This window comes from Trematomus bernacchii, unplaced genomic scaffold (assembly GCF_902827165.1).
Source record: "Trematomus bernacchii unplaced genomic scaffold, fTreBer1.1, whole genome shotgun sequence".
Lineage (NCBI taxonomy): Eukaryota > Metazoa > Chordata > Actinopteri > Perciformes > Nototheniidae > Trematomus > Trematomus bernacchii.
The window spans coordinates 19,353,814-19,377,316 of NW_022987720.1; the positions used below are offsets into that span (position 1 = coordinate 19,353,814).

A 23,503-nucleotide genomic window follows, 5' to 3' on the forward strand; every position below is an offset into this window, starting at 1 on the left:
GAGCGCCACGTACATTTGTTTATTTATGTTGTCGATAAAACCTTTGTGTGACTACATCGTGGCTATGATAAGATTCAATATTTCATCATAGTACGTGAAATTATTTAAACACCAATTCATCTGCCCTCTTGTTTGCAAGGTGAGCGTTTTGTTTTATAGCGGTACTGTGCTAAAATAGCTAGGAGCTAGCTCACCTAACATCTGGTTTGTACAGATGTTAGAGGGAAAAAAACAAATATTGACAAAAGTATATATGTATGATAATCTTGCATGAGTATTCAGTATTTTATAAGGTTGCTTGCCTGGCTGGGATACGTTGATTTTACTGTGTTATAACAAGAAACATTGTATTGTTCCAAACGTGGTATTAGGTAAAAAAACAAAAACATGATACAATTATTTATTTATTGTTATAAAATTAGGGATGGCGTGAGAACAAATGTTATGTAATTGAGGCAGCTACACACTATACTGCATTAAGTAACTGGTATTTTACAGAGTAGAACATGTCCAAAGATGCAGCACCTATTGTCACACATTCTTCTCATTTCGTTCATTCATTTCTCAGCATAAACCATACAACAAATGTTAGTTACGGTATTTTTCTAATATATGATATAAATATTTCAGAGCTTAAGAGCCTTCCTGGAGTGAGAGACCATGGGCCGGTTGGATGATGCCGCGAAACACAAAGTGGTGGAGCTGCGGAAGGCTGGTCTGAGTTTACGCAAGATCAAAGCTGTGTTGGAGCTGGAGAACATCAAGGTTTCTGCCCAGGCAATCTACTTGTTCCTAAGGGAGTTCCAAGGGAGGCCGCCAGGGAGGGTTAAACCTATGGAGACTGGAGGAAGCACATCAATCGCACAGATACAGCATCGAACCGGAGCAATACAAGAGGGCTGGAGTAACATTCAAATTCAAAATGTTCTGCGGGATGCATCTCACCATGCTGGCTTTGCAGCTGCTTCAAATTTTGTCAAACAGACTTCCACAAATCCAGATTTTGGTGCAAAGCCATCTGGCTCTGGGGTGACAAGTGGAGGCAGCAGGCCAGAAATGCAACAGGAGGGAGATAAGGAAGAAAATGACATCCAGATTGTAAGTGTCACCTCCCTTGCACAGAGCTGCCATCAAACAGTTCCTCAGTCCACTGTAACAAGAGCAGAGACTGCTGTGTCTTCCACACTAACAGCTGCTGCAGCGTTGATGAGGAGGAGAGTAACAGCTTCTCCAGCCACAAATTCAATACTGGCAGCTCGAAGAAGGCTTTTGGATAAAGCGCTGGCACACAGGGTGAAGGTACCTACTTATAAATAATTTCTCAATATCTGTTAGTCATAACCTGCATAAACAGTTTTCAACAGTCTTTCCCTCAGGTAGCATCGTTGTTGAGGAGAGATCCCTCCAGTGTCCAAGCTGCCAATATGAGAAGTTCAATACCACAACTGTCCGAAACGTGTGATCTGACCACTGAAAAGGTGAGAAGTTAAGAAGTACTTACATTTGTGCAGTGTTAAACCGTAAAAGGATTTATAGAAAGAAAAAAAAGTCTCAACTTCACTCTAATTTGGACTAGCCAAACAGACTATGGTTTGTGGAAGTGCCCTTATGTTTTATTTTAACTAGATGTTAACTTTTGTAATGTTTTTTGTTTGTTTGTCATGTACACAGACTCTTATGGAAGGGCAGTCCGATGGAGGTAGCACCACCAGGCGTTTTCTCACACAAAGACCAGGTCCGTCTGTGCGTTCCCTTCACCCTGTCCCTCGGGTTGGCATTCGTCTTCCTAACCGCCCAACAGCACCTTCAACATCCTTAGCTCCTGGGGTTGCCCTCATTCGTCTACAAACCCCAGGAGGCCAGGGCGGAACTCGTAGTGAGGGGAACCCGAGCCCCCAGCAAGCAGTCCAGGACACTGGAGGGAGAGGTGGTCTTCAGGATCAGGTCCAGACCCTGGGCTCAGAGGTGCGCAGCTTGGGTCTGGCAGTGAAGATGCTGGTGGAGCAGCAGTGCCGCCTTGAGAGGGAGCAGGGGCAGCAGACACACATTCAGAAGCAGATCCTCAGCACACTACAGTGCATGGCCACCAATCTGGGACGTTGTAGCGTTGTTCAGCAGCAGCACAACAAAACTCCCTCACCCTCTGGTTTGCCAGCAGCTTCTGCATCTACCTCCTTCAGCCAAGACACCTTCAACTTCAGTCCAGGCACATACACTCAGTGCAACCAAACCCAGCCAAACTACAACTCTATAGAGAGTTTAGAAAATGTAGAGGCCTTTAAACTGCCTGGACTGAATCCTTCAAGCATGAATGGCTTTCCACCATGTAGCAATGCTGAGAACCTCCCACTTACCCACACTCCCCCTCATACACAAGCTTATGTAGCTTCATACCCACCTAGTCAAACCCTTATGCCTCCTTACACACAGTCCTATGTCTCTACATACAGCCAGTCACATTCTCAGACTTTCGGTGGAGCAGTAAATAAAACAGCTGATTTCCAAAACAGCTGTTCGGCAAGGAATCTCCAGGACTGCAGTGTGTCCACACAGCCGGTGATGAACTCTGACCTCTCGTCGCAGGATCAGATCAATATTATCAAGGTCGAAGGACCTTAGTAGCTTTCAGATGCCATAATGTTTTGGGACCATAGGGGCTTGGATGTGCTTCTACATAGACATTTAATATACACATGTTTTTTTACAATGAACAGAAGCTGTAGCAATTCTAAAATGTATTTATTTTTAACATTTTAAGAGAATACAACAGCAATAGAATGCAGTGCTTTAGTTATAATGTGTTGATAATAATGATGTGTCCTTACAATAGGCAATGATTAATGGAATGATTATGTGCAGGCACTACCTTTGTCACTCCTTTTTTCTATCTATTATTTTTGTATAATCTCGACTAGCATTACTGACTGTTAATTTTCATACCTCTACTGTATGATTAATGAAAAAAAAATAAAATAAAGTCATGATTAAAATACAAACCACTTTCCCATTTAAATGTGTCAGGCAGTGTCTGAATATATTGTACATACAAATGTGTACAGCAGAAAGCAAGGCAATCGTATTACATATCATTTAGCTGACACTTTTATCCAAAGCGACCTACAAAAGATGCAAGTACATTAGCTTTTAGTTTTTTAGCAAAGTGCACATGCTGGAGTGTACGGTTTAACCATGTCATGGATGAAAGAAGGGCCTGATCCATTCACAGCAGTGTAGAACAGTATTGGTATAAAGTAAAAATAGCATAAGGAGTGGTGAAGTGTGGGAGAACTTGGAGTTTAAAGACCAGTCAGGCTGCTGCATTCTGAATGAGATGGAGGGAGGGAGTTGCAGAACTCTATGCGTACGGTGAGAATAATCTGGACCAGAACCTGCAGTGCCTTCTGGGCAGTAGGGTGACATGGAGGCTGCAATGCTCTAGCTCTCTTCCTCATTGACGACTGACAGCACACAGCTCATGTGGGGAAGGGGTCAGAATGAAGCCCACAACTGGAGTGAGATCCAGTTCATCCTCTGTAACTCCAGGTGGTGGAGTGAAACGAAAGCGCAGGAGGAGGGAGGTGAAGAAGAGGAACAGCTCCATTCTAGCCAGACTCTCTCCAGGACACATCCTGCGACCTTTGAGAACCAAGAGTTTCAGCAAGTTAACTGGATGACATTTCTATGAGTATGTATGTATGTATGTATGTATGTATGTATGTATTATATCTATAAAAGGTTTTTATACCTGCAGAAAATGGCATGGAGGCGTCTCTCCTGATAAATTTACCCTCCTTATCCAGGAAGTGGGAAGGATTGAAAGTGTGTGGGGTTTCCCATTCACTCTCATCCTGCAGGACAGAAGTAAGAAGAGGAAGCACACAAGTCCCCTGTAGGAAAAAACAGAGAGCAAGGTGGTTTTATTTAAATTGTGGAACCAAAGCACACAATATCTAACTAAAAGCAAATGTATTTAGGTAATTGACCTCTTTGATGAAGTATCCCTGGAAGGTGACGTCTTGGCTAGTTCTGTGAAGAATGGCCATGGGGGCAATGTTGGCCAGTCTCTGTGTCTCATGGATGACAGCATCAGTGTACGGCAGGTTCTTCCGGTCCTCAGCTCTGGCCTGACGGCTTCCTATCACCCTGCTCAGCTCCTCCTGGACCTTGTCTGGACTCAGATAACATTGAGATTAAGTTGGATCAATATAGAAATACAAATAAATGGTGTTCAAGTCGAAACACTGTAAACTGAATTTCACCAGACGGACATATTATGCACCTTGAAACTGAGGGTACTTGGCCATGAAAAGTAAAGACCACTGAAGTGTATTTGCCGTTGTATCAGTCCCAGCAGCAAACAGGTTTATCACACTGTGGGCCAGGTTCTCATCATTGTAGTGTGAATCTTTGTCACCAGCCTCCTAATAAAGACACACAGAAAAGTAAATAGTGGCCTGACCTTTGTGCTCAATACATTATAAATTGTGCAACATTTACAAGAGAAGATATTTCATTTAGAGAGGTGAGTATAGCCTATAGGAAACCATCAGTCATACTGTATGTAGCTGTAGAGACATGGATAAGTGAAGGAGAGGGTATTGGGATGCAGGGACTTTAATGCACATAGCACGTTATGGGGAGGACATGATACATCGCAACGACCATGGGTGTAAAAAGAGAACTGGATACAGCAATAAAGGATCCCATTGATTCCTATGAAAGTTGCTCAGTGGCGCATGAAGGTGAAATGGCCTAAATATTGAGTTTAAAAATTACCATGGCTGCGTCTCACTTCTCTTATTTTTTATCTCCTCGGTCTCTGTATCACCAGAAGTTGATTTGTCTACGCCAGGGGTATTCAACTAAAATTCAACGAGGTCCAGTTAGAGAAAATGTCCCCATGCAAAGGTCCGGAACATCAAAATGTCTAACTTGCTTTATGAATTAGTGTGATATATATTGAAGTAGCCTGTAGCTTTATCAACGTCTGCATGTCATCAACAACCGACTGCCAATCAAATAAAGAAAGTACAATTCAAAAACAACAATATTTATTGTCAATGAACATTGAACGATACAGATATACAGTAAATACTGTGGATATATGTAATGTTCCCCTCGGGCTGCATTTAAAAATAAAATAGAGAAATAAATAAAATAGCTTTGTTAACCATTTCACATCATGACTTAACAGTTTCAGACGATTATAGAACAATATCAGTCTTTACACATCATAACAATTGAACAGTTTTAAAGTTTCTCTTTCTTTCCCTCTTATATTGCAGTCCCTCACTCACTTTGTTTTAATTCAGTGCGAGAATTGAGCTTGAGCTTGTCCTGCCCGGAGTTTAAATCTGGGCTGAAATGGTGTCAGGGCCATTCTCATACACACATGCAGGTGCTCATTGGTTAGCCTCGGTTAGCCTGCCCTGGAACGATATTTAGTTTTAATTTTGATCCTGGTGGACTGATCATATTGGGCTCAGACTGCTTATTTTTTGTGACCTCAGTTCTGACTTGAGAGGGAATGTTTGGTCAAACACTTTGTGTTTTGTCTCATAGTGGCGTTTTGGCACTTTTAATCAGGGTTGGGAGGGTTACTTTGTAAATGTAATCGGTTACTGAATACATGGCTCTGAAAGTAATCCGAATACAGTTACAGTTACGTGTCTTAAAAAAGTAATGTATTCAGATTACTTTTAGAATACTTTTGGAATACTTTATTTTTCCATAACAGATGGGTATGTTTTGGTGAACAGGAGACACTTATTTTACTGTTTTAATGGCTTATCAAGAGCACAACTCAAACACAACATCTTGGTGTCATTCTGGTCAGCTCCCTCTCATCTGCACCCCACATAAAAAACATCACCCGGACTGCATTCTTTGTACTCTCTTAAACCTTTCCTTAGAATATGTTATGAATTGTCAGGTGTCCTTCGGTGCTTTGAAAGGCGCCCCTAAATAGAATGAATTATCATTATTATTTATTATCTGAAACGACGTAATAACTTTTAAAACTGTTTCCAGTCACTTGCCCCATGCATTCAGCAGCAGCAGGCCATTCACTTTGATTTGATCCCGTTATGAAATGTCATCATTTCGACAATAAAGAAATGCTACATAAACGTTATCTTGCACATTTTATCGAACCATCTCCGTTTCTAACTTTCAATATATTTTAAAAGAGATCTCTCTCTCTGATCTGCGTGCGGGGGCGGGGCCTCACAGACACGCTGCATCTCTCTCTCGCTCACAGACACGCTGCAGCGCTGTGCAGTGTGCACACAGTTCTGCTGGTAATGACTATTACATTTTATGAGGAAACTTTTCCACCAATAATTCCCATAAGTATTCCAAAATGTATTCACTTCAGGTTTACGAAAGTAACTGTAATCAGATTACTCGTTTTTCAAATATAACGCGAGCTGAATACAGTGACTTGATTTTTGTATTCTGCTTGAGCGCCACGGTCAATGAACAAATGAGACACACTGGCTCTGTGCTCCCAGTGGGCAGGATGAACATGAATGAGTCCGTCCACTCAGGGTTAAAAGCTCTGTTCTCACTGTCCACTTTCCTCTTCTTGGAGAGCGCCATGTGTCATTATTTGTCTCTCCCTGTCTGCCGCTAACACGCCTGTTCACTCTCCTCTCCGTCTTCTCTGCCTGTATCGCTAATTATTCTCTTTACTCACTTTCCTCTCCGCTTCTCTCTAGTCTGCCGCTCTCTCGTCTCTTCTTCTATGTTTCTCTCCCTGTATCGCTCACTCGTCTCTTTCGCCCCCTGTCGGCGGCGGTTAAAATAGAATCGCCCCGTCAAAATTGAAATCCCCTATTAATGTATTGATTATAGGTCCGGGTCCGTATATGTCGGCGTCTGGGTCCGGATCCGGACCGCGGTCCGCCTGTTGCCGACCCCTGGTCTACGCCATCTTGAGTACCGTCCCAGTGGCCTTATTTTTGCCGGAGGATCGAGGATCGAGGATCGAGGAGTGATAACGGAGGAGCGATAATCGAGGAACTACCAGACCATCCTCCGGTGAAATCCTCAGACACTCGCCCCGCCCCCTTACTGTGTATCGCTCACTGATTGGACGATGCAGCGCATGCACTGATCTGTTGCTTCTTGACATGAGAGCAGTTTCCCAGTGGAGTGAAGAAAACACATGAACCTCACAGGAGTCACTCCTCAGTTTATACTGTGTTTTGTTTCAATTAAAGGTGGGATAGGTAATTTTGGAGAAACCGGCTCGAGTGTGCTAGAATTTGAAAATACACAACCGGAAAAAATCTGCCACTTCCTTACAGAGCCCCTCCTCCAACACACACGAACGTGCACATGACCAATGAGGGCACGAGATAAGTTTGTGCACAGATGGAAGGCTGACAGGCAGGTAGGCCATCCAGTTATTTTAGCCGGGCCGGCTAAAATGATTGGTCGTACTTTTTACAGCGCCACGGCTTCCACAGATGACATTTTTTTAATGTAGTTATTGTCAAAGCATTTAATATATTCATTGCTATCGGGATGTTAAGAGCATTCCATGGAATATAACAAGTGTTTCTGAAATAAATTACATACCCCACCTTTAATGTATCATTTAGTTACAAATATGTGATATATCTGAACAACAAAGTGATCAAAAATAATTTTATTAATTTATTGGAAACATTTTCATGATCGCTTTTTTCGTTTATACATTTTAAGAATGGCGTTTATCTTTTTTGAGAATGAGTTCTTATTTGATTTTATTTACTTGGGTCTACAACAGATGATCCAAATGTTTGTGTAACAGAGGCGGGGGTGTTTGTGAAAATAACAGGGAGAGAGCTGGCTGCTGTCAGACGATCAGCTGTGCTACGTCATCACAAACGGACGTCGATTCACGTGACGCTCCGGAGGAAACAACGTCCCATTGCTCTTAAAACTCATTTCCCTGCTTCTCGTGGTTTCCTTGCGTCTCTCTATAGACGCTTTCACACCGGAGTACTTTTACCCAAACTTTTCCCGTTTAGTTCCATTAGTGCCTGGAATTTTGCGTTCACACCAAAAAGAGAACTTAGTTCAGAGAACTTTTACCCCCATTTGTAGTGCCTGCTAGAGAGGTGGGACTATCCTGGGGAGAAAAAGTACACATTTCTGATTGGCTGGGCGAATTGCAAACCACGCCCCGTAAAACTCTGAAAAGTTTTGTGAAGCCGCCATTGTATTTGCTGGCATTAGCATTATTAGCATTAGCATTAGCCCCGCGCACCAACGGAGAGAGAATAACTTATGGCAACACAAAAAAAAACATGGGAGCGGTGCAACTGGTTGCTGGACTTCCTCACAGAGAGACCACAAGCTGTACGGGTCAACAATAACACCTCAGACACCCTCATACTGAGCACGGGGGCCCTCCAAGGATGTGTGCTCAGCCCTTCTCTTCACTCTGCTGACCCACGACTGCAAACCCACCTTCAGCACCAACCACATTGTGAAGTTTGCAGACGACACTACTGTGGTGGGTCTCATCAGCAACAACGATGAGACTAACTACAGGAAGGAAGTGAACCAGCTGGCCCTGTGGTGCCAAAACAACAACCTCTTCCTTAACCTGGAGAAAACAAAGGAGATAGTTGTTGACTTCAGGAGAACCCACCGTCGACCCCCACTCCCCCTGACCATCAACGGCGCTGCTGTGACGCAGGTGACCAGCACCAAATTCCTTGGTGTGACCATCACTGAGGACCTCCCCTGGAAAAACAACACCACCGCTCTAGCGAGGAAAGCCCAGCAGCGCCTGTACTTCATCCGGAAGCTCAAGCGAGCCGGAGCATCACCCCCCATCATGCTGTCCTTCTACCGAGGCGCCACCGAGAGCATCCTCAGCAGCTGCATCACGCTGTGGTTCGGAAGCTGCACCGCCGCCGACCGCAAGAGCCTGCAGCGCATAGTGAACTCTGCCCAGAGGATCATCGGTGCCTCACTCCCCTCACTACAGGACATATACAACACCCGCCTCACCCGCAAAGCACTCAGCATTGTGGGTGACTCCACCCACCCCTCCAACAGCCTCTTCAGCCTCCTGCCTTCAGGAAGAAGGTTCCTCAGCCTCAGCTCACGCACCTCCAGGCTGGGCAACAGCTTCCTCCACCAGGCGGTCAGGCTGCTGAACTCTCTCCCCTCCCTCCATCTCTTCCGCCCTCTGACATCTCTCCCCTGAACTCTCCACCCTGCCTCCGACCTTTCTCCCCTGCCCCAAATGGTCCTGGACTCTAACCCCCTAACTCACTTTTCTGCCCATCTCCCATGCTACTGCACTGAAACTGTACTTTAAACACTTAAATTATATTATTGACATTTTAAACTGTATACCCCGGTTATCTAGGCCCTTTGTTTTGTTTAATGTATACCATGTTTATCTAGGCCCTTTTTGTTTTATGTATATATGTCACACTGTAGGACTGCGGGAAACGATATTTCGATATTTTTGGATGTACAACATGTAGAATTATTGACAATAAAGCTGACTTTGACTTTGACTTTGACTTTGAGTGATGAGGAGGTGTCGGCGTTCTGGCGATTTACTCGGAAGGCTTCAGTAGAAGCCAGTCCCCAACTCCGGGGACTTCGGGTGGCAGTATACGCCGTGAAGTTGTTTGCGGCCTGCCAGTAAACCCAAAGCAGAAGAAGAAGAAGTGACGTCAGCGGCTTCATTTGCATAATCTTCCCTCAGGGACTTATTCCGGTGTGAACGCGATTGGCTCTTAGTTCCATGGGGGTACTAAGTGCTGGGAACTAAGTGCTGGGAACTAAGTACGGCAAAGTACTTGGTGTGAAAGCGGCTCATGCTTCCCTGGTGGGAGGGACTAGTCGCAGGGAAACGACGCAAGTGAGGGACGCAAGGAATCCATTTAACAGAAGTGAGAAGCAGCCCATATCTGGGCAAATAGAGAATGTACACTTGTGTTTTGTAGAAGCTCCGCCTCCAATAAAGGATACACAAACGTCTCTTCACCCATGTGCCTAATCTGACACCAAAGATGTAGTACCACCATTTGGCCACTATGATTATTTGCTTCTAAATCCAGCGCACTTCCTGGCAACGACCATACTGGATTAAACTGGGTGAAGACTTTATTTATTTACTTGTGTTTCTATTTGCATGTGTTTTCTTAATCTGAAGTGTGTTGAGCTATCGATGGCCAGTGAAAGAAGGTTTAAATGTAAATGAATTGTTGATCAGTATTATCAGCCTGCCATGGTTTCACTGGAGTTAGACATATTACCTCAAGACTCAGTTTACGGGTCAGGAATGCATCCACAAAGCATCGGCACATGTCAGGGTTCAGAGTCTCCTTCAGGTCAGCTATCATGCTCCTTGTTTCCTTCATGCTGTCCTCCACCAGTTTCATCAAATCCCTCCAGTTTTTAATACAAGGTCCCAGCCAAGGAAACGCGTTGTATATCTGTAATACAGCAGAATACCAAACACATTCATTGTTTTAGGACTTAATGTAACAATTATGACAGCCATGAGATCTCAAGCCCCAGCTGGTAATATTAGAATAATGTTTTTGTTTGATTAAACATTTACATCACAAGTTAGTCAATCTGAAATCGGTCTGTAGTACCAGAACGGATGCTGTTCCTGTAAGACGGGTGACTTCATGGTTTCTTTCCAACATATCTTTGATTTCAGGGTCCTTGTATTCAAATCTCTTTCCAAACATGAGAGCGGATATAATATTTGAAGCTGCGTAATTCATCGTATGGGCGTTATCAAAGGCTTCACCTAAGAAAAGAAGAGTAATTGTGTAACTTATTCAAGGTTCTGTTGCTGTATACAACTATGCATTGTTAGTAAGGATAATGTTACCTTCATGCTGTTGAAATTCTTCAATCAGGTAGCCACATTCTTCAATGATTTTCCCTTCAGTAATCCTTTTGCCCATCCCAAAATCTTTTAGTGTGCTTAGAGCAAAACGCCTCATTTCTTTCCACACATCACCGTTAGAAAAGATTATTCCTGGAAAGAGGAGTGGTTGACATGTTCAGACCAGGACAAAAACAGTCTAGTAAAACACAACAAACAAAGAAACATTTATTTACCGTGTCCTTGGTTGAAATCATAGGCTAACGGACTGATCTCTCGTTCTCCAAACTCCTCAGCATGGTTGACCAGAGCCTGTTTGACTGTCTTGTATCCTGCCAGGACCACCACCTTCTGCATTCCTAAGTAAAATGTAAACACTGGTCCATGTTTTTTGGACAGCTAAAAGAAAGAAGCAAGTAATAGTGAGACTGACTGTCCTCTATAAGAAAAGTAATTTACTTAACAATTGTGCATTTTGTAAATACAACTTTCTTGTCTTGTATTAAAGCAAATAAAAGTACCACATAGCTTAAGACAAACAACACATTTCTCACATCAACAAGAGAGCGGTCGAGTCTCTTGAGATCCACTTGAAGTAGATTTCCCAGCAGGGGAAAAGGTCTAGGCCCGGGTGGCTCCCTCTTCCTGCTGTTGGAGCTGAAGCTTGAGTAAATAAACTGTAGGCCAAGCAGAACCACAATGGCCACAGACAAAAAGACTGAAGTTGAAGACTGGAAAAGATCCTCCAACATGATCCTGCTGTCTACAGTACCTGACTTACTTTAGAAAAACTTTTTTAAAGCTATTTTTTAAAGTTCAATGAAGGGATAAATGTCTCGTCAGAAACAGGGCTCCCTTTCTTTCCATCTGCTGAAAGATTCTGCTCACATATAACCTTATTTCACCCCTCTATGGGCGGTACTGTAGACCAAGAGTCCCCACCTCCTTTTGTAAATGCTGCACCAATCACACCCATCTAATTTATTCAGGTCAGCCAGCTGATCACAGATCTAATCAAACTGTAATTTGTCATAATTAAGTCATTAAAATACAAGATGTGGAAATTACAGCCAGGACTTTTAAAGAATAGTGAGAAAAACAAGAAAATGCTAAATGGTTTTGAGCGATGTATAGTTGCTGCGATAGAGTATACGGTATAACAGGCATGAATAGGTGTATACCATGTATTAATGCTGAGAACCTCCCACTTACTCCTCTTACCCCATATACAGGTGTTTGCAGCTTCTTACCCACCCAGTCAAATACTCATGCCCCCTGTAAACACAGTCATATGTCTCTACATGTAGCCAGTCACAGTTTCTCAATGTCGAGTAAACCTGCTGCAGAGCCACTGGGTGTTTCTCAATCTCGAGTACGTTTGCTTGGTAACACATGTCTTCCGAGCGTCTTGCTTCAGAAGCGAGGCAAGAATACTTCCTGGCATTCGGAAAACAAAAGCCTCGTCTCAATACCCCTCCTCGACTCCTCCTTTCCCTCACTCGCGTCCCTTCCTTGCGTCTTAGCTCCGCCTCCGTAAGATGCGAGCGAGAGACACGAGGAGGAGACGCGAGGACAGAGGAGTCCTCAGGTATTAATTGGGATGTCCTCGTTCACTCAAACGTCACTCTTAAACGACGTCTGTTAATGATGACATGTGCACAGCTGTATCCCCTCTCATTGGGTTTAACTGAATAACCCCTTAGAACCGGCCCATTTATTGTTAAATATGTATTTAAATGATGAATCTGTCTCTTTTTAGTCAAGGAATTCAATGTATGATGGTTGGTCCTGCTTTTGTGTTCCGTTTTGGTGTAAAATGTACATTTCAATAAAATTATAATTATAATAATGTGAAAGCCTTTACTCTGAACATGTGTGTCCTGTAGATCCCCACATTTACCACAAACCCACATTCAGGACTGTGAATTTTAAATAATTTAACTACTCAATATTTGAACACAAAACAAAACAAATAATTTTTATTTATTAAGATCTAGCCATTTATGAAATAGCTTTCTTAATAGCTATGTTTTAGTGACGTTCAAGATCATTAAACATGACTTAAATTGTTAGTATAACCTTAAGAAATGAATTGCACATAATAATTCCCACGGAGCTGTGAGCACTTATACATTTATGTGACGCTTTTCCACTCATTCTTCCAGTTCTCCGTTTTCCTGTGTTGAAATCGACCAGCTGTGAAGGTGGGGGCGGGGCTTTTATACGCGAGTAGTGAAAACACTTCCGCGTAGTCTGCTCTCGTGTATCCTCCCTTTCGTCTCCTCCCGCACCCCTCCTCCCTCACCCCTCCTCGACTCCTCCGTGTGCATTTCAGCTATTGGGACGTCCTTCAAAATGGTGTGTCTTGATCGATTTCCGGGTCAAGTCCCGGAGGAGGGGAAGAGAGGAGTCGAGGAGGGGTATTGGGATGAGGCTAAAGAGTGGAACAGGCTAGCAAGTGTGCAGGTGTGCGTCATATGAGAGGCCCCGCCTTACATTTTCCGCCACAGATTTGTGGAAATTGGTCCGTGAGCAAAGCATTGTGTGGATTTTAAGACCGCGGAGTCTACACATGTGCAGCCTCGCAATTTCTCCAAACGAAGTACGCCGGGCTCGGTAGAATTCCAAGTATGCTGGACATTGGAACAGTACTTCGGCGGCACTCGATGACGTAGTATGCTTGAAATAGTGGCTCTGGAGCAGCTTTACTCGAGATTGAGAAACACCCTGAGAAACGGCCACATTCTCAGACTTTCAGTGAAGCATTACATAAAACAGTTGATTTCCAAACAGCTGTTCAGCTCTCCAGGACTGCATTGTTTCCATTTAGCGAGTGATAAACTCCAACCATTCTTCGCAGGATCAGCAAGTCAATATTTTAAAAGTGGAAGGACCTTAGTAGCCTTCATGTAAACATAGGCTATGCTGTAGCATTTCCTATTTTGATTTATTTTATTACCAAAAGTACATTTAAAGAGAACAAAAACAGCAATAGAATGCAAGGCTTTAGGAAAAATATGTTTATGTGTCATCTTGACCATAGTAGGCAGATTCAAAAATATATAAAATCTTCCTTATTTTGTATCACAACAACTAGAATCATGCCCTGTTAGTTTTCATATCTCTTTGCTAACTGATAAAGAGTATTATAAAACAAATCACTTTCCCGTTTACATGTATGAGGCAGTGTGTGAGAAGCAAACATATTCTAAGTATACTGCACGGTTTACTTGTTTTTATGAATACACTTGCATTTCTAAAAGGTGCAATTCATCTAATGACCTGCACTGGAGGATTGGCATGCAAGAGCAGTATTTTAATCTTTAACCAGAACTACCACAATTAAACTGAACAAGAAAAAGTATGGCAACATTTTAAATGTATGTTAGCATATTTTACCAAAACCAAAATACTAATATAAATAACTAAGCATAAGATGGGGGAGGGAATAGTAATGATTCGGTCTGCCAACAGGGAAGAAAACATCTAAAAAGGATGAAAACATGTATGCTTAATGAGGTCCCTTTTGAGTGGCCTGGTAGTAGTTTAAAGGAAGGAATAGTGTGGAAAGCAGGCACACCTCCTCCTGTTGGTTTGGGGTGACAGACAAAGGCAGTGATACCTGTTGCAATTTAAATCCAAGTATGACCATGATTTGTTTCCCCCTATTATTTTTTACTTTTTTGTCACCCTTCAATATAATCGATTAAAATAATTGCTCCGGTTGTATACCATCAGGGTTCCTTAGATTTTTAGCCAACCGGTAAAATGTCAATGCAGCATTCTCACGCAACATCCCCTCCCACATCGTGGCCCACTGAGTGACCACAAGTGACAAGTGACCGGCTCCCGTCCTCAGTAGCGACTGACAGCACACAGCTCATGAGGGGAAGGGGTCAGGGTGAAGTCCACAACTGGAGTGAGATCCAGTTCATCCTCTGTAACTCTAGTTCTGTGGGGAACGGCCATGGGGACAATGTTGGCCAGTCTCTGTTGGCCAGTACTTGGTGTGAACGCGGCTTCAAGCCGCGTTCACACCAAGTACTTTCCTGTACTTAGTTCCGGCACTCAGAGCCCCGACGCTTTTTACCCCAGGGCACTTAGTACAGATCGCGTTCACACCGGAGTACTTTTCCCTGAGGGAAGATTACGCAAATGAGCCGCTGACGTCACTTCTTCTTCTTCTGCTTTGGCTTTACTGGCAGGCCACAAACCACTTCACGGCGAGTACAGTAGGTGGCGGTATGCACCTTAAAGTTGTTTGCAATCCGCTACAAAACAAGAGAAGAAGAAGAAGAAAAACTTCCCGCGTATCCTGCGACGCCCACCCACTCGCTGTACATTAGGCGTCTGTTGTTTACCTTCCGACCTCAGACATGATGGAGATGGAGTCGACTGAAGTTGTGCTGTTTGTGCTCATGTTATACCGCTTTGTAACTGAGTTAATGCAGCCTGAGCAACTTGCGTACAATAACAAAACAAGCCGAGCACGAGTGGTGGTGGAGAACGCTTTTGTCAGACTGAAGGGCAGGTGGCGGTGCTTGATGAAAAGAAACGACTGCAAGATGGACAAGATCAAAATCCAGGTGGCAGCATGTTGCATATTACATAACCTTTGTGAAAGTAATGATGAGTACAGGGACGAATGGACTGCCTTACCGGCGACCCAGCTTGATGGGCCAGCCATTGCCGAGGCTGGGGGGCAAGACACGCCACAGCCCTTATGAGGCATCTGAACAGCGTGTAAATTGTACATTGTAAACATTTTGACAATAAAGCTGATCTTTTGTACAGTGCTTTTGTTTCTCTCTTATTTTCCAGTCAAGACAGGCAACATTACAATAGTGTACAGTGTGGCAATATAATAACAATAAACTGTGCCAGGTGTGCTGTATGCACAGTAAATAGGCTCAGCAGCAAACCCACCTTTATTATATATATATCTTCCTGAGACCCACTGCATCCGTCTGCCATAAACACTATGGAAACCTACATGTTAGTTTCGGCCCATAGTGGACTCCATTTTGTGTTGTGTAAAATGGGGGGGGGGAATTAAAAGTTTGCAAATCCCCAGGTCCTCCTCAGAGGACAATCATAAAAACATTTAGTTTTAGGTAAAATAATATTTAAAATTATATAAATTATCATATTTGTGTATGTGCCCCTGCCATTCCTCCACAAGGTTGCAACATTGATGATAAATAAATGACAAATAAAGCTTTGCCAGTTTATAACCGATGAAACATGATGGTATCAGAATAATAACTTACATGTGATGTATAGGATGCTACACAGGTCACTAAAGATAAAGTGTCAGGAGAAATAAGCAAGATACAGGATCTGTTTAACAGTAAATAGAAGTTCACATTTTTAATGTAAATAAAATAGAAGTTGTACATGTAAATTAACATTATCAATATAAAATAAAGTGTCCGTTGTATCAAGACTATATAATAACAGTAATAACAATAATATAAAATGAACTGGTGAGCATCTTGTCCTCCGTTTCCTGGGCCTTGGTGAACAGCACCATCTGATCCCCGTGCATCGACTCTTTCACCACGGCACGCCGGTCCTCCAACGCCTGGACGGTGTCAAAGAAATTCGCATCCCGTGTCCGCTTTCCTAAGAGGGGAAAATAAGCAAGATACAAGATCTGTTTAGTCGCCATGTAGTTTTGCAACATACTAGTGTGTGTGTGTGTGTGTGTGTGTGTGTGTGTAGCTGCCGCTCAAAGTGCCCTTCTTTATTGTTTTGTATTTTTGAAGAGTGCTTCATGTATGCTTGAACTTTGTTTAATGTTGTTGAGGCAAGTTTTCTTACCGGAAGTCATGTGACCTCTAGCCCGGATGTTTACAATGTTTGTGAGAGAGTAAAAAGGCGCGAACATTTGTAAATGCCGGTCTAGGCGAATACGTTTTCACGCTGTTTCATAATTGTACCAAGAAGGAAATAAACATGATTGTGAACATCAGTTCGATGCGTAACGTTCTTTCAAGACAAAGTTACAGTGTGTGTACCTTTGCGCTTGGTTGCTGGTAAGGGGGACGACCAAGCGCTGTGATCTAGAATGCAAAGCTCGCTTGTTTCCAATCCCGAGAATTGTCCATCCTCGCCTGAAACAGACGATTAGTGCCATGAGTTAGTGAAGCAAATTACAGAAACACTGCACAGTTATTCACAAGTCAAAACGTTTTCATAGCGGCCGAGAATATCTAGCTAGCTAGATGTAGCTAGCTCGGGGCCGGTGTTAGCCTATTCAGCCTAGCATGGCTAGCTTGATCTACTGAGCAAATAAAAGTACATCTGAGACCATTATTGTGCAGATTAAAACCCCAGTGCATGTAGTTGATTTTACCTTCGTCGTGGTCGTCATCGTTGGCTACTGAATCCGCCGTTTGTAGTCCTGCCTGAGTTTCTTTATTTTTAGCCGGTATGCCGTGGGGCTGTGCACGATTCCCAGGTCGAGTGAAAGCTACTGAACTGGCTTCAGTAGCATTCCCTGGGTCGCGTCCTCGGCGTAGATCTCCAGAAGCGCAGAGACCTCCTCATCACTCCACCGCTCCGATGATTTCTTGATGCTTGCCATAACTGCTTTCAAAAACAAACTACTCTCCGTCGGTGCGCTGGGTTTTTGTAGCGAGGAAAAACAATGGCGGCTCTACACAACATTTTCACAGTTGTACGGGGCGTGGTTTGCAATTCGCCCAGCCAATCAGCACTGGGGCACTTTTTTCCCACAGGAAAGTACGATCTCTCAGCGGCAGTGACGTGCGGTGAGGTTCATGGCTGGTGAGGCACTGACTCTTTCAGAGTCAGATTTACAAATATTATAGCCTATTTTGACCTTAATCGAAATATTCTGTTATTTTCAAAAGCTTTTTTAGTCTGATGCTATGATTAATTTTAAACAGACCGATCAACAAAAGGATACCCAAAATCTAAATATTGGATTGTTCTTTCTAAGTAAGATCCCATTTTCATTACAGTTGTGGTCTTACCTTGACTTGCATGCTATCCTTCTGGACAACAATCTCTATTACTGTTTTGTAAAAGTCCTCCTTATCTTCCTCTAGTTTCAAAAGTCTAGTTTCTTTGTTGTTTGCGGTAGAATAACAGTAGCAACAAGAACCTGTGGGCTCACGTGCGCCCCCTTCAGTGCGGCAGAGGTTATGGCTGCCTCCCCTGGTGATTTTTTCATTGCCGTTGTTCGAGAGACCAGCGAACCTAAATATCATATATATGTGAAATAAGTTATTTAGAGACTATGGATGGCGAGGATAAATGTAATAAAGGGATCTACAAACATTACATTGGTGACATACAGTGAGATGGTAACAGGCATGCGCTTAGGGCCCGCTTTCCAGCCAGTTTCTGTGGGGTGACGCATTCTGAATTGAGGCAGGGCTCATCTGTGCCTCACCTCAGAATGCGTCACCCCACAGTAAATGGCTTGAGCGCGCTCACAAAATAAGTGGCCGCGCTAAATTAGTGCCCGCGCTCCAGCAAGTTACTGTGGGTTTACGTGAGGCAGTGCTCGTGCTTGCCTCACTTCTCATCGCTCCCGTAGCGGAGCTCGGCAAATTTGCTGATTTTGACTATAAAATGCGATTGGAATCATACAGAAATCACATTTACACAAGATCAGTGGAGACATTTTATTATTATTATTATTTAGTTTTTCTTTAATTGTTTTTCCGTTACATTGGAGTATGACAGGTGAGGCTCTGCCTCCCCTGCCTCCACTGACTGCACATCGCTGCTCAGCGGGCACTAAAAATGGGGGTAAAGGTTCCCGAGATTAAGTACGCTTTTTGGTGTGAACGCGACATAAGGGGTACTAACGGAACTAAACGCGAAAAGTACGGTGAAAAGTACTCCGGTGTGAACGCGGCTGGATGACAGCATCAGTGTACGGCAGGTTCTTCCGGTCCTCAGCTCTGGCCTGACGGCCTCCTAACACCCTGCTCAGCTCCTCCTGGACCTTGTCTGGACTCAGATAACATCAAGATTAAGTTGGATCAATATCGAAATACAAATAAATGGTCTTCAAGAGGAAACACTGTAAACTGAATATTTCACCTTGAAAAACTCCACCGAAGTGTATTTGATGTAGTATCAGTCCCAGCAGCAAACAGGTTTATCACACTGTAGACCAGGTTCTCATCATTGTAGTGTGAATCTTTGATATTGGTCTCCTAATAAAAACATAAATAAAAGACTATAGTGACCATGAAGGATAACACATGCAAATGAAGGAATATCTTCACCATTAGACAAGCACAGCAAAAAGCTCACAACACAATGGAAACTGTTTCCAGGGGAAACTTAAAAGTGAAGCACATGGCTGTAACAGCTTGCTGTTTTTATGGCTGAAGAAGTTATTGCTTATGAAGTCGGCTCTCTATTATTGTGATCACATGATTCAGATATAATATCTACAGACCATTTTATTATGGCATTACAACTGCCGCAACATGTAACCAAATGAGATTCAAAACATTATAGTCCTGAATCCATGACAACATGATTATTGCGCGTGGATCACTTTATGTGTCATCCAGAAACAGTTTCCGTTGTGTGGTAAAGATTTTACCCTGTTGTGTCAATGTGCAGTGTGAGGATCTCTCAGGGCCACAGGCAAATTAATCAGTGATCAGTATCATCAACCGGGGTGGTTTCACTGGAGTTAGACATATTACCTCAAGACTCAGTTTACGGGTCAGGAATGCATCCACAAAGCATCGGCACATGTCAGGGTTCAGAGTCCCCTTCTCCGCTATCATGCTCTTTGTTTCCTTTATGCTGTCCTCCACCAGTTTCATCAAATCCCTCCAGTTTTTAATACAAGGTCCCAGCCAAGGAAACGCGTTGTATATCTGTAATACAGCAGAATACCAAACACATTCATTGTTTTAGGACTTAATGTAACAATTATGACAGCCATGAGCCCCATGAGACATCAAGCCCCAGCTAGTAATATTAGAATAATGTTTTTGTTTGATTAAACATTTACAACTTAGCCATTTTAATTAGTAGCTCTTAAGTGTTAGGTTTTTCTTCATCACAAGTTAGTCAATCTGAAATCAGTCTGTAGTACCAGAATGGATGCTGTTCCCCTAAGACGGATGGTTTCATGGTCTCTTTCCAACATAGCTTGGATGTCAGGGTCCTATCCTATTCAAATCTCTTTCCAAACACGAGAGAGGATATAATATTGGAAGCTGCGTAATTAATTGTCTTGGTGTTATCGAAGGTTTTACCTAAGAAAAATAGAGCACGCGAGTAATTTATTCAATGTTGCTGTTTAAACCCATGTTGTGTTTAAGTGGAGATAATGTTACCTTCATGCTGTTGAAATTCTTCAATCAGGTAGCCACATTCTTCAATTATTTTCCCTTCAGTTATCCTTTTGCCCATCCCAAAATCTTGGGACTTCGCCATTGGAAAACAGTATGCCTTGATAGAAGAGTTTTTTTACATGTTTAGACAAGGACAAAATCAGGCTAGTAAAACAAAACAAAGAAACATTTCTTTATCGTGTCCTTTGTTGAAATCATCGAATATTGGAGTGACTTCTCGTTCTCCAAACTCCTCAGCGTGGTTGACCAGAGCCTGTTTGACTGTCTTGTATCCTGCCAGGACCACCACCTTCTGCATTCCTAAGTAGACTGTGAACACTGGTCCATATTTTTTGGACAGCTAAAAAGATGGAGCAATAAATAGTGAGACTGACTGTCCACAGACTCTCCTCTGTAGGAATTCTAATTTAATTAACAATGTTAAAATACAGTTTTATTTGTCTCATATTAAAGCAATGAAAATACCTTATAGCTTAAGACAAACAAAACAGTTGTCACATCAACAAGAGAGTGGTCGAGTCTCTTGAGATCCACCTGAAGCAAGTTTTCAAGCAGGGGAAATGGTCTAGGCCCCGGTGGCTCCCTCTTCCTGCTTTTGGAGCTGAAGCTTGAGTAAACAAGATGGAGGACAAGCAGACCCACAATGGCCACAGACAAAAAGACTGAAGTGCTAGACTGGAAAAGATCCTCCAACATGATCCTGCTGTCACCGGGACTTGACTTCCTTTAGAAAATATTGTCGTCGAACAGCTGTTTTCAGTGTTCAAGGAAGAAATAAATGCTTGATTGTCCCATACAGGTCTTCTAGTTTTTCCTCAAGTTTCTGTCAAGATGTAGCCTTTCTATTCCTCTCTTATGCGGCTTTCACACCAGCGCTTTTCCCTTTCTAGCTCCTAGCTAGAGCTTTTCTGGTTCAGTTCCGGTTTCCCTTTTCAGCTCCCGCTCTGTTCACACAGGGCTGCCAACATTTGAGTTCAGCTTGGAGTGAGATTTTTTTTTTTTGGTGAACCGAAAAAAGAAACGTCCATGTGTACAGTGTTACAAATGTATTGAACAAGTACAAACTAGGGCTTCCCATTAATGTACCGGGCGCTACAGTGGAGTACGCACATACACAGTGTACCCGCGACTCTTACAATGAAGGCTCGATAATCAGCTCACAGCATATAAAATGGCATATAGGTGTAAGCAGGGGTAAAGTGCTATTTTATAAGTGGGGGTGGTCCTCACCTCCTCTAGGGGGGTCCGGGGGCATGCTCCCCCGGGAAGATTTTTTTTTTAAATATTGAAGTTAAATGCATCAATCTGGTGCACTTTGAGAGCAAAATGAATTTAAGGATACATCTCTCAACACCCATATGAAACACAACTTTAAACAGATTTTCTTTTTCTTTATGTAATTATTAGGGCTATACTAGCACTTGTTAGCATTAACTTTAATTCATTAAAAAAGAACAAAAGAAAATATTTTTACTTTACCTGTGGCGCGAAAATATCTTATAATATATTCTCCTTACCTTCTCTTATTCTTCTCATCCTCCTTCTCCTTCGTCTTTGCTCAGACCCCCCGGTATACCCTCGTTACATCCAATCAGTGTGCAAATACCGTACAGCCAATCACAATGCGTGACGCTGTCCAGGTTGCTAGGCGGCAGTGCTACGGACCGCGGGTGTCAGGTGACGCAAACAGGAAGTCCTCCGTAAGCCTGACCGTCTCATTTCGTAGACCGCTCGGTTTGCTGTTCCTTCACTTTATTTTTATATTTATATACATTTGTTGTGAACGAAAACTTAGCGTGAGGAAAGGCATGTGTGGCGTGAGTGCGTGAGATATGTGTTAATTGCGTGACTCTCACGCTCAATGCGTGAGTGTTGGCAGCCCTGGTTCACACCGCCCAGCTGCCGCTGCTGCATCATGACGTCACCGTTTACATACCTGCCAACCCTACCGATTTGGGCGGTAGTCTACCGCTTTTGACATGTTTCTACCGCCTACCGACTTAGCTGACTCTCCCTACCGATTTTCAATCTTCCCAAACTATAACAAATAAAAATGACACTACATAGACACTGGACTCGACTTTTGGCGGACACCGTTTGCAGCGTGTCTGTGATCCCATCATACAAACAGTCCTCTGTGTTTCAGTCGATCGCGAGATGTGTCTAAAAATAGAACAACAATATTCTGTTTTATCGTTAATGTCCTATAACATAATCTTCCTGTGCCAGAATAATGCACATGAACGCATCAAAGCTTTGTGATTGGCGTGACCCCATGTATCGGGGCGTGGCTGTAGGCAGTGGGCAGTGGGCACTAGTTTGCTGTGCAGTCCGCACACACAAGACCACAATTATGGCAGAAGCAAAAGAGCCCAAAATATATAATTTTCACTCTGTATCTATTCCAATTCAAAGTCTATCTGTCTCATCTGCAATGCGAGCGTGGCTTTATCGAAGAAGGGTAATTTAGGAGCGGCATTTCAAAACAGTGCACAAACGTTACGAGACGGAATTCCCTCCTAATTCTGCCCTACGCTCCCAAAAGGTGAGGGACCTGAAAGGACAGCTAAATGCACAGCAGTCCATTTTCACCAGGCCCAACAACAAGAGCAAGGCTGCTACCATAGCATCTTATCGTGTCAGTCACGTTCTTGCGAAACACATGTAGTCTTTCAAAGACGGCGAGGTTGTGAAAGAAGCATTCCTGGAGGCTGCGGACACGCTTTTTGGGGACAGTAAAAATAACAGTAGCATTTCAACAGGTTTTTGATATAATAAAAACTCAAGTTAGATACCGTTATTAATCAGCTGTAAGTTTTAGTTTGTTTGAACTTATTCATTATAATTATTGTACAAAATGGTATAAGAATGCAAACTTTAAGATCTGTTCTGTTTAAATTGAGTATAGTCTATTATCAATTCAGGTTAAGAAACTAGTGTTGCTTGCATCCTATTTTAAAGGCATTTCTTTTTATACTCTACTAAAATGCAAAAAAAAGAAAAGGGTTTGATTCTATTAATTTAGTCTTTTTTATTGCACTCTGGCAGCAGATTCCTGTGTAGCTTCAGATCTGAGTTGTCTTATTAGTAAAACTAATTTATACTTTTGTAGCAACACTATTTTTATATAATGGCAAAGAAAGGGTTCAGAGTCTTTTCTTTTTTTCCTGTGTCATATGTGGCAGCACTGTTCAATGTTTCTTGAAAACATTACCCACTGTAGTATGTGACGTGTGAATAAACTCCTACTCTGTATCAACAACACTGTTGTGTAACTTCA

The 23,503-nt window shown here is 42.8% G+C and overlaps 2 protein-coding genes and 1 pseudogene across 4 annotated transcripts; 1 reads left to right on the forward strand and 2 right to left on the reverse strand.

The window, feature by feature from the left end:
* Positions 1–3: 3 nt before the first annotated feature.
* LOC117492551 lies at positions 4–2,995 on the forward strand. Of its 3 annotated transcripts, none has more exons than XM_034142853.1 (4): positions 4–139; positions 631–1,299; positions 1,377–1,478; positions 1,672–2,995. In XM_034142853.1, the coding sequence occupies exons 2-4, from the start codon at positions 661–663 to the stop codon at positions 2,617–2,619; spliced, it is 1,689 nt and encodes a 562-aa protein (XP_033998744.1). In that variant the 5' UTR covers positions 4–139; positions 631–660; the 3' UTR covers positions 2,620–2,995. The 3 variants fall into 3 exon arrangements, with proteins under 3 accessions (XP_033998744.1, XP_033998746.1, XP_033998743.1); XM_034142855.1 differs by having other exon boundaries at positions 631–1,293; XM_034142852.1 differs by having other exon boundaries at positions 5–139; positions 1,365–1,478.
* LOC117492552 (cytochrome P450 2K1-like) lies at positions 2,723–12,234 on the reverse strand. Its single transcript, XM_034142856.1, has 9 exons — positions 11,416–12,234; positions 11,098–11,260; positions 10,865–11,014; positions 10,620–10,780; positions 10,275–10,454; positions 4,280–4,421; positions 3,984–4,168; positions 3,746–3,887; positions 2,723–3,636 (listed from the first exon to the last, which is right to left on the reverse strand). The coding sequence occupies exons 1-9, from the start codon at positions 11,611–11,613 to the stop codon at positions 3,449–3,451; spliced, it is 1,509 nt and encodes a 502-aa protein (XP_033998747.1). The 5' UTR covers positions 11,614–12,234; the 3' UTR covers positions 2,723–3,448.
* Positions 12,235–14,716: 2,482 nt separating this feature from the next.
* Positions 14,717–21,017, reverse strand: LOC117493340 (annotated as a pseudogene).
* Between the last annotated feature and the right edge of the window lie 2,486 nt (positions 21,018–23,503).